Source organism: Petaurus breviceps, unplaced genomic scaffold (genome assembly GCF_028583685.1).
Source record: "Petaurus breviceps papuanus isolate PSGF00001 unplaced genomic scaffold, PetGlider_PUasm1.0 126, whole genome shotgun sequence".
In the NCBI taxonomy this organism is placed as follows: Eukaryota; Metazoa; Chordata; class Mammalia; order Diprotodontia; family Petauridae; genus Petaurus; species Petaurus breviceps.
The window spans coordinates 55194942-55205878 of record NW_027185655.1 but is presented as its reverse complement, the minus strand read 5'-3'; the positions used below and the strand labels follow the sequence as shown (position 1 = coordinate 55205878).

Below are 10937 nucleotides of genomic sequence, written 5' to 3'. Positions count from 1 at the left end.
AGGAAGGGAGGGAGGGAGGAAGGGAGGGAGGAAGGAAGGAAGGAAGAAAATGAGTTTTCTCAGTTTGCGCTTCTAAAAGTGTTTCCTCATCTGCAAACCAAAGGGTTAAACTGACCTTGAAGTCTCTTACAACTCAAAATCTACATGATCTAATGATTCCCATTGCACATATCAGAAATCAAAGTACAGAAGGACTCATGATGAAAAATGATATCCACCTCCAGAGAAAGAACTGATAAGAGTCTGAGTGCAGATCAAAGTATACTTTGTTTTACTCTCTGTATTTTTCTTGGTGTTTTTTTTTGGGGGGGTCTGTGTTTTCTTTCACAACATAACTAATATGGAAATATGTTTTGCATGACTGCACACGTATAATCTGTGTGAAATTGGTTGCCTTCTCAATGAGGGGAAGGTAGAGGGAGGGAGGGAGAGATTTGGAACTCAAAATGTTTTTTAAAAGAATGTTAAAAATTGTTTTGACATGTAATTGTGTGTGTGGGGGGGGATTAAAACCAAAGAAACTGAAACACAAAGTGGTTCTGTGACTTCCGTTCCTGGGTGTGTCTAGAGAAGGGGACCCAGTTTAATGAGAGAGATCACACCACAGAAGGTTGGTTGAAGGAATTAGCAGTGTTTAACCTGGTAAAGGAAGACACTATGGAGAGCTGGGGAGGCATATTTCAGCTTATTTTGTCTCAGCCTATTTGTAAAGTGTTTGATGTAGGAAGAAGCGTCCTTGTTGTCCCAAGGTAAATGGGCTGCCTTGGGAGAAAGTGGGCTTGATGTCTTATACCAAAGACTGGATAACCACTTTTTAGGGATGCTGAGGAGAGCATTTCCTTTCAAGGATGGGTTAGACTGGATGCAATTCAACTGAAGTAACATTTACAAAACAAGGTCCTCAAACGTGCACTGAGATACAAAAGGAAAACCCTTGAGCAACTTATGTTCTACTGATTGGATACATGTATAAATAAAAGTAATTACAAAGAAATTTAAAGGGCTGGAGAACTAATAACTGGGAAGAAAGCTGTGTGTAGGAGAGGGACACACACCTGAATTGTGCTTTGAAGGATGCTAGGAAAGGTGAGTAGATAGGAGAAATAGCTAGCAGAACCTCTAACATCCCTTCCTACTCTGAATTTCTATGACTTGGACAAGGTCACTAGGGAATAAGAGAAAGAGTCATGATTTAAGCCCAGGTCTTTGGACTCCAATTCTAGTCAGTTTCCTCATTTGTAAAATGGGGATACTAATAGCACCCACCACCCAGGGTTATTGTAAGGATAAAAGATCATATTTATAAAAGATTTGGGGCAGAGCCCAGCACATAGTAGGTGCTTAATGTGTGGTTTAAAAACAACTCATTCCTTCAGCCAGCACTTGTAGGGTCCAGTCTCCCCCACCCTCCCTATCCTCCTCCTCTTCTTCTGCGCATATTGGGTATTGGGAATCACTCAATATTTCCATCTAAGTTAAGTGACTTTCCCCAAGGCACATGGACAGGCTTTAATCCCTTCCTCCATTTTCACTATGCTACAGTATGTAGCCCCTTTATGGAAGAAGCCAGACAGGTAATTGGCTTCTCCTCCTGACTCTATCACTGGTTGGCTATGTGACTGTGTTCTATTGGTTCTAGAGTATCTCTCAAATGAGGGGATTGAACCAGATAATCTCTAAGGCTCCAACAGTTCTAATTACTTATAGAACCAATGCTTGTCTTTGTCTAGGGAGTTGAACAAGGAGTGAGGAAATTTTTGTTGTGGTCGTTCAATCTTTTTAGTTGTATCTGATTCTGTGTAACCCCATTTCAGATTTTCTTGGCCATGATACTGTAGTGGTTTACCATTTCCTTCTCCAGCTTATTTTACAGATGAGGAAACTGAGGCAAACAGGGTTAAGTGATTTGCCCAGGGTCACACAGCTAGGAAGTGTCTGAGGCTGAATTTGAACTCAGATCTTCCTGACTCCAGATCCAGTGCTCTGTTCACTGAGAAACCTAGCTGCCTCCATCACTAGCAGTAGCAACAGATAACTAACTGTTATTGAGGCCACACAGGTTTCATAATATACTGAACTAGGGCTAAGAGAGTTAGAATATTGAGCTAGGTGGCACATGGGTTAGGACTCTGGGACTGGAATCAGGAAGACCAAAGTTCAAATGTGTCCTCAGACACTAGCTGGGTGACCCTAAGCAAATCACTTGAACCGGTTTGCCTCAGTTTCCTCATCTGTAAAATGAGCTGGAGAAGGAAATTGCAAACCACTCCAGGCTCTTTGCCAAGAAAACCCTAAACAGTATCACAAAGAGTTGGATACAACTGAAAAGACTGAACAACAAAATCATAATATAAACACTTCCATGTATTACAAGATCCCTCCTAAATGACTTTCATCAGACCTTTAGTTTTAGCATTACTGGGAAGTGTGGCAGCTTGAGGAATTTTTAAAAGGCAGCTAGCATGGCGTTTGGAAGAGGGGCATCAAATCAAGCTTAGGAGGTCTATAGTTATTGAATGTCAGGGAATCAGGAAAGGAAAAAAAGAGAGCAGCTGATGATCCAGCCAGCTTTCCTGCAGATGGGAAAGGTAATCCCTGATGAATGTTTTGTTTGTGTGGGGGGACATGGAAGGGCTTCAGAAATGGTCTGTGTGAATGAACATCTGTTAGACCTTGCAAGATCTAGTTTGACAAAATCAATTCAATGCAACAAACTTTTTAAAAAGTATCTTGAAAAACATCATAATTTCTTCTGTTATGGGGTTTGGCATCTAACGGGGTGAGGTGGGGGAATAGAACCACATAAGCAAATAGATAAGGATACAAGATAAGATTGTGCTAAGGGCAAAGCAGAGATCCAGGCAAAGTGTGAGGAATGAGAGAGGGGTCGGGTCCCTTTTAACTGCAAAGAGCTGGCAAGGCTACCTGAGGAAGTTGGTTCCTGGGCCAAGACTTGAAGGAAGAGGAGGATTTCAGTAAGTAGAGAGAGGAGCAATACATTCCAGCTGTGGGGTCTACCCTGAGTGAAGGCCCATATGCAAAGGGCAAGATGGGGGAATGGTGGGTGAGTAGTCCAGTTTTGCTGGAAGATCCTGAAGTGAATGATACCAATAAGTGCCATTTCCCCATCTCCCAACTAGAAGCTAATCTGGGGCTGGTTTAGCTCTAGAACTAGAGCTAAAATGAAATTCTGCCCTGATGCAGCAGGTCTGTCTGGGTTCTAGACTAACCAATAGTTTGGAGGTATCTTGTGAGACTAGGGAAGTCAACTCAATCATTAGAATCTGTTCTAGAGCAGGGGGTTCTTAACCTTGAGAACTTTTTTCGTTTTAAGAAAAGATTTTTTGGATCATTGTATTTCAGCAGAATTGGTTTCTTTTATAATCTTATGTATTTTATTACAAGGGTCCATAGGCTTCCTCAGACTGGCCAAGGAGTCCATGATACAAACAGGTCAGAGGTCATAGAGTGCTGGACATAGAGACCGGAAATTCTGGGTTCAAATCTTGCCCTCTGATACTTTTTAACTGGGTGACAATGGGGCAAGCTGCTTAAGCTCCTCTCTGTGAGCCAGTCAGATCAGATGACCTCTGAGGTCACTTACAACTCTAAATCCAGACTCCTACTTTTAATGGGACCGAAGCAGTCTAGTTGGACCCCAGGGTCAGTGGAAAATCTTCTCAAGTGTTGACCCAGGCTTCTAGTTGACCCAGACTAAGCTGGCCCCACCAGAGTGCTCAGCACTGGGAACATTGGTGGGAGAGGTGCCTCTCTCAGCCCCCCTGGAGTGACTGTGGCAGGTTTGAAACACACAGCTGTCAGCGGCCATGGCTGATAAGCCTTCCCAGGCATCAGATAGCTGTGAAATAACATTTTGATGAATTAAGTGTAAAACGAATCACAGACATGTGGTATACATTTTCCCCCCACTGCACTCAGGATTCAGAATTTACGAGGAAAAGTATTTGGCCACACTTGCCAAAACCAAGAAGCATTTGAAAAAATCCAGCATAAGATGTTGGAGACCTGCTGGGTTTGCTCGGGCTCCCTCATAAATGGTGGTCAGAAAGAAATCCCTCCACCCGTCCTGGGAGAGCTGATCCAGGCCTCAGTGGAAAGAAGCCTGGTTAAGGAACCTGGGTTCCCCCATTGGTTTACCGGGTCCGAAGGCCAGGAAGATGCCCCTCATGTCCATGAGCTCATTGTCATAGCCGTGCCATCCACGTTGCCAGCCTTCCCGTTTCCCTGTGCTGTTCATCCAGAAGGGAAGTGTTTCCTTTCTCTGAGGACCAAGCAAAGGAAACAGACACATGTGTGTGCAGTGATCATAATTAAAACTGGAATATCTGAGTGGACAAGGGTCTCAGAGGTCACCAAAACCAGCTTACTAGTGGAGGCAAAGAGTGTTTCTTGCTTATTCTTAGAATAGTCACCAGGAGTTAAGTAGTATAATGAGTAAGAGGGTTGGATATGGAGGTTAGGAAGACCAGAATTCAAACCTTGTTTCAGATACTTAATATCTGTGTGACACTGGGCAAGTCACTTAACTTGCCTCAGTTTCCTTTTCTGTAAAATGGAGAAAATAATAACACCTAACTCACAGGGTTGTTGTGAGAATCAACTAGGATAATATTCATAAAGCACTTTGCAAATCCTAAAGCTCTATATAAATGCTAGGTATTATTATTAGCAGCAAGCATTTATTATTTCTATGTGTTAAGTGCTAGGGGCACAAAGAAAGGCAAAACCACAATGGCTGAGCTGAAGGAGCCATATTGTAATGGGGGAGACGAAGCTGCAAACAGCTTTGTGCATACAAGTAATACAGATACATATTCATATATACATGACATTCATATATATCTAAGTACACATACACAAATACTTATACATATGCATTTGGTATGGAAGCAAGGTGCAGTGGATAGAGCCCTGGGTCTGGAGTCAGGAAGACTCATCTTCCTGAGTTCAAATATGGCCTCAGACACTTAAACCTGTTTGCCTCAGTTTCCTCATCTGTTAAATGAGCTGGAGAGAAGGAAATGGCAAACTACTCCAGTATCTCTGCCAAGAAAACCCCCAAACTGGGGTGGCTAGGTGGCGCAGTGAAGAGAGCACCAGCCCTGGAGTCAGGAGGACCTGAGTTCAAATCCAGCCTCAGACATCTGACTCATTTACTAGCTGTATGACCTTGGGCAAGTTAATTGCCCTTCCTTACCCCCTCCCAAAAAAAGCAAAAAAAAAAAGGTAAACACAAAATGGGGTTACACAGACACAACTGAAATGACTGAACAACATATATATGTATATACACGTACAACATATACCACATGTGTATATTATATACGTGTATATATATATATACAAATATATTTATGCATATACTTATACTATAGGCAGAGGGTTTTGTTGTTGTAGGTGATACAGTGGATAGAATGCAGGTCCTGGAGTCAGAGAGAGACCAGAGTTCCAATCTGACCTCAGACACTATCTGTGTGACCCTGGGTAAGTCACTTAATGCTGTTTGCTTCAGTTTCCTAATCTGCCAAGTAAGCTGGAGAAGGAAATGGCAAATCACTCCATTGTCTTTGCCAAGAAAACCCCAAACAGGTTCATGAAGAATAGGGCACTACTGAAAAACCACTGAACAAGGCTCCGTGTCACTGCTAGGATGAAATAGACTCCTTAGTCCGGCATCTAAAGTGCCTCACAGTTACTGCTCTCCATCATCAGCCTTCTTGCCATTTCTCACATACAACATTCTCCTCCCGTTTATGTTCCTGTGCTCAGAACCTTTCCCCCCCCCATCCCCACGTGGAATGTGCTCCCCCTTCACCTCCCACTCTTACAGCCCTGACTTTGCTCCCCTCAAATACCACCTGCCTCCCACCTGAGTGTTTCCTGATTCTCCCCAGCTGCTGGTGACCCTCCCACCCCTTTACTTTACATTTATGCTGTATATATTTTGGACATATTTATATGGGTGCTTATTTACATACATCCTTCCTTTACAGATTACAAGCACTTTATGGTCAGGGAACTGTTTTTTTTTTTTAGTTTTGTCTTTAAATTCCCCAGTTCAGGGACACCTCACAGGGTCTAGGCAAATAGTTTTATAGTATTTCAGTCATGTTTTGGTTGTGTCTGACTCTCTGTTACCCCATTTTGGATTTTTTTTGGCAAAGATACTGGAGTGGTTTGCCATTTTCTTCTCCAGTTCATTTTACAAATGTGGAAACTGAGGCAAATAGGGTTAAGTGACTTGCCTGGGGTCACACAGCTAGTTAAGTGTCTGAGGCCAGATTTAAACTCAGGAAGAGAATTATTCCTCATTCCAGGCCTGGTGTAATATACACTGCACCACTTAGCTGCCTCCACATAGTAGGTAGTTAATAAATGTTTGCTTGATTAACTGATTGTGACTATTGGTGAGACAGCCTCTGTTTGAATGCTTGAAGTGATAGGGAGCTCACCACTTTACTAGGCAACTTGTTCCATTCTTGAACCATCTTTAGTTATAAGTTCTTTCTTATATTGACAGAAATCCTGACCTCCCAGTATCTTGGAATCAGAGAGTATTAGCAATCTTCTAGGCCATTTTACAGATGAGGAAATGACTGGTTAAGTGGAGTGACTTGGCCAGAATCACATAGCTAGCCAATGGTAGAACTGGCTACATCTTGGCTCCCAGGCCAGTGTTCCCTCCACTTCCCCACACTGTCTTTCACTTCTGCTTTCTGGAACCACAGCGGGCATTCATTCTTCTTCCTCTTCTTGATAGTTCTTTTTGTTTGTTTGTTATTTAATGTTAGCTATTTTTTTTTCTTTTTGCTTTTTGGAGGGGAGAAGGCAGGGTAATTGGGATTAAGTGACTTGCCCAAGGTCACATGGCTAGTTTTTGTGTTAGGTGTCTGAGGCAGGATTTGAACTCACATCTTCCTGACTCCAGGGCCAGTGCTCTATTCACTGTGCCACCTAGCTGCCCCTGCATAATAGTTCTTAATATACTTGAAGACGGACACCATGTCAGGCTTCTCTACTTTGGGCTGAACATCACCAGGTCATCCAATAGGTCCTTATTGTACATAGTTTCAAGACCCACTCGCCATTCTACTTGTCCCCCTCTAATGGCTAATTATGGATACTTAATTCTTAGTGAAACAAGAACTATTTTAAGAAATCTTTGAACACTCTAAGATCATAAGAAACTTTTCTAGCATATTCTACTGTAGATGGCTTCAATTTCAATAATGCAGGAAACCAAAGTGATTAATGTTAATGGGTAAGTTGGGGATTGATGACCTACCATTTCTTGATGTTCTCTGATACCTAATGCCCAATGCTGCCTTCAGCACCCTTCTCTAGTTGATTCAGCCAATCAATCAACAAGCATTGTGCTAGAGGTTGGGGATATAATGGCAAAAATGAAATACTCCTTTCCCTCAAAGAGCTTACATTATTATATTAGGAAGACTGTGTGTGTTGTGAGAAAGACAGAGACAGAGAGAGGATGGATGGAAAGAAGCAGGAAGGAGAGAGAGGAGGGGAGAGGGAGGAATAGAGGGAAAGAGGGAAGAAGGAAGGGGGAAAGGAAGGGAGATAGGCAGAGAGAGACAGAGAGAGGGAGGGAGGGAAGGAAGGAAAGAGAGGGGAGAGAGAGGGAGAGAGACATATAGAGAGAGAAAGGGTGAGAAGGAGGAAAGAAGGGAGTGAAGGAGAGAGAGGGAGAGATAGAGAAGCATAGAGAGGGGAAGTGGGAGGGAGGGAAGGAGACAGAGAAAGGGAGATAAAGGGAAGCATAGAGAGAGAAAGAGGGAGGGAAGGAGAGAGAGAGGGAGAGAGAAGAAAAGAGAGAGGTGTATATTATATTTACATATTTTTAGAGAGATAGTATTTTCATTTTGGAGAGGACGATATTATCAGTTGGGAGATTGAAAGGATCCATGTAGAAGGTGGCACTTGGGGTGACTTGGAAACAAGGGACACTAAGGGGCAGAGCAGAGGAAGGAAGCCAGGTATCTGGGATGGCCAGTGCAAGGGTACAGAGACAGGCAACATTTAGAAAGACAACACTAGGCTGGATCTGAGGGTAGCTCTTCTCATGCCTTCCATTTCTAACTCTAGTGTAGGTGATCTGGGGGGTCTGGAACAGCCCTGAGCCAATGGTGACATCCCCAAATACTCTTTTTCCCTACAGTCACCCTGAAAGAGCTGGGAAGGGCCCAAATCTCAGAGCTGGGAAGGACCCTTCAAGGCCATCTAGTCCGATGTGTCTTTGGCAAGAATCCCCTGTTGATCCTGCATGAGACTGAGAGAAATTATTATTAATAACCAGTAATGTGGGGAGATCCAGAGTCCTTCCTTTCTTCTAAAGTTCTCATTTTAAAAGTTCAGACCCCTGAAGGATGTTGCTATTAATAAGGTTGGAGTAGGACCCCACGCTGCTAGAGTAGTCATTCTGTTCAGGTTTAGGGCAGACGTTCATTCTTTGAATAGACAGCCAAGGCTGGGAGTGGTCTGGGCATAGGGATAAGACTTTCTGTCACTCTCAGCCCCTCATTTTAATATAGCCCACCTCCCACTGTGTTAACCAATCATAGCTTCCAAAAGAACATATGACCATCATTTTATTAATAATGTGGTCTTATTAATAAAATGATTAAATTACCCAGAAACCATGTTCTTGAAATTATCTTAAATCATCACAAAACACTGCTGAGGATTACTCTCTGAGGCTCAGTTTTCTCATCTAAAAAATGGGAAAGTTGGACTCGATTTCTGAGGCCCCTTCTAGATCTAAACTGGTGATACCAAGTTTCTCCAAATGGTAAAATAGCATCTTCTTGAAGACCTGAAGTGAGGGGAAACCTAAAATGGGGGAGACCCAAGGAGGCCCCTCCTGCCACCCTGTCCTCTCCTCCGTTGCTACCCAAACCCTCAGCTCAACCCGATCATCTTGTACTATACTCTTTGCCTCCTGCCGTGTCTAATCTAAGCCAGTCTGTACATATCCCAGTCCCCATTCCACCTTCTACCTTTAATAGCTAATCCAGCAAAAATGCCTCAACCATCTACTTGCATTCATCATAGTCATCAGAGAGGGAATCTTTCCCTTGCTTCCTAGATCACAACCCACACATTCTTCCACTCCCAAATCCCCCAGTTTCTTAGTCTTCCCACTGTACTGACTCCAGTGCCCAAGACCATTCATGCCTTACTAATAGTAGGCATGCCAAGACAGGCTACAGTTATGCCAGCTATTAAATGAGCAGGTCAGTGGAAACCTCAAGCCACCAGCAGGCTCTGGGGAGCCAGGAGACTTGCCAATATTACCTTGGTGTTATCCCCAGGCCCCCCACTCCCACCCCCATCCCCTCACGTACTCCCAACAATCCCCAGCTGCCACCAGCTGTTGGGTGAAACCTGTTCATCGCTTGGGGCAGTGTGGTGAAGACTTCAAGGGTGGGGCCCCCAGCTTCTTGTCCAGCTGCCATGTCGCATTGTGTGCTCATCCACTTACACCCTGTAAATCTCTCCCTTGCATTAATGCTTTTTCAAACTCTCTGTTTTGGTGAATTTCTGTTTCCTGAATTTCCATCAGCCCTTCCTCCAATCTCCAGCTGTCATTAATAACTGCCCAGGTTCATTCTGTATTATTACCTACCCACATTTCTATCTTGCTGTCATTTCCCCCTTCTCCCTATTTGTCTTCAGTGATGATCACACCACCTCCCAATTTAGCTGCATCAGCTAATTTAATGGATGTGTTGTTTTTACACCCTCAATGCTTACACAGCTACAGTTGTTACAGTCCTAATCGGGGCATTAGTATTATTAACAACAATAGCAATGATTATTTCTGAGCATGGAAGCAATGTAGCAGATTAAAAGGGTTAGTTCCAAAGGGGCAGTCTGGGGAAGTGTGAAGACCACCGGTTTGGGAGTTGAAGATGTGGGTTCTTAAATCAAAGAGGACTGGAGACAGAATGATCTTGTGAGATTCGAAGGGTTGAGAGAACCAGTTGAGTTTGCTAGTAGCCATAGCTGCCATAGCCTTGGGGAGCAACCTTCATGACCCTGTCCAACTATGACTCAACCCTGTGGCAAAGATCTCATTTCCTGAAAGCAAAGGAGTAAACTCATCCATTGGCTACACCCATCAATGAACTTGATAGTAGAAAAAAATGCTTCCAGCTAAGTCTGAGCCCGTTTTTGTTAGGGATGAAAATGTAGAGGACAGAGTGTATTGAGTTTCAAAAGGCTATTTTTTAAAACTTGGGTTCTTCCTATATTTTTTTAGCAAAATCCACTCATCAGGCTAATTGGTATAATTTGGTTAATCAATAATGAAGAAATATAAGCTTGCAATTGGTATTAGGGGAACATATCACAATGGGGTCTTGAGCTGATAAAATGAGAAGAATCACTGCAACCACTTGGAGATACCTGTGGGGACCAGGAGGGGGAAATGTAGCCATCTCCTGGTCTCCTGATTTGTCAGTACAAATAGGACTATATTGCACAAAGACACACACACACACATGTGCACACACACACACACTCACATATACACACACACCAGTCCCTGCCTTCAAAAAGCTTATTTTACAAATAAGAGAAAGAAAACATAAATAGGCTCATACAAGACACAGAGTGGAAGGAAGATAATCTTAAAAGGGAATGTTCAAGGGGCAGCTAGGTGGCATGGTGGATAGAGCACTGGCCCTGGAGTCCAAAGGACCTGAGTTCAAATCCGGACTTGGACGCTATCTGTGTGACCCTGGGCAAGTAACTTAACCCCAATTGCCTTTCCCCATCCCTACTCCCTAAAAAGAAGGGAATGCTCAAGAGTGAATTAGGAAGACCTCCTGCAGAAGATGAAATTGAGCTGAGTCTTAAAGGAATCTCCCTTTGGAAAAAGTTAGAGATGAGGAGGA

General features: G+C 43.3%; 1 protein-coding gene across 1 annotated transcript in view; it reads right to left on the bottom strand.

The window, feature by feature from the left end:
• ENPP6 (ectonucleotide pyrophosphatase/phosphodiesterase 6) overlaps positions 1 to 10937 on the bottom strand; it is a 187487-nt gene that overhangs the window by 12678 nt on the left and 163872 nt on the right. The window contains exon 7 of the mRNA XM_069096385.1: positions 4159 to 4282. Coding sequence (XP_068952486.1) covers positions 4159 to 4282 — 124 coding nt within the window. The remainder of the gene's footprint in view (positions 1 to 4158; positions 4283 to 10937) is intronic.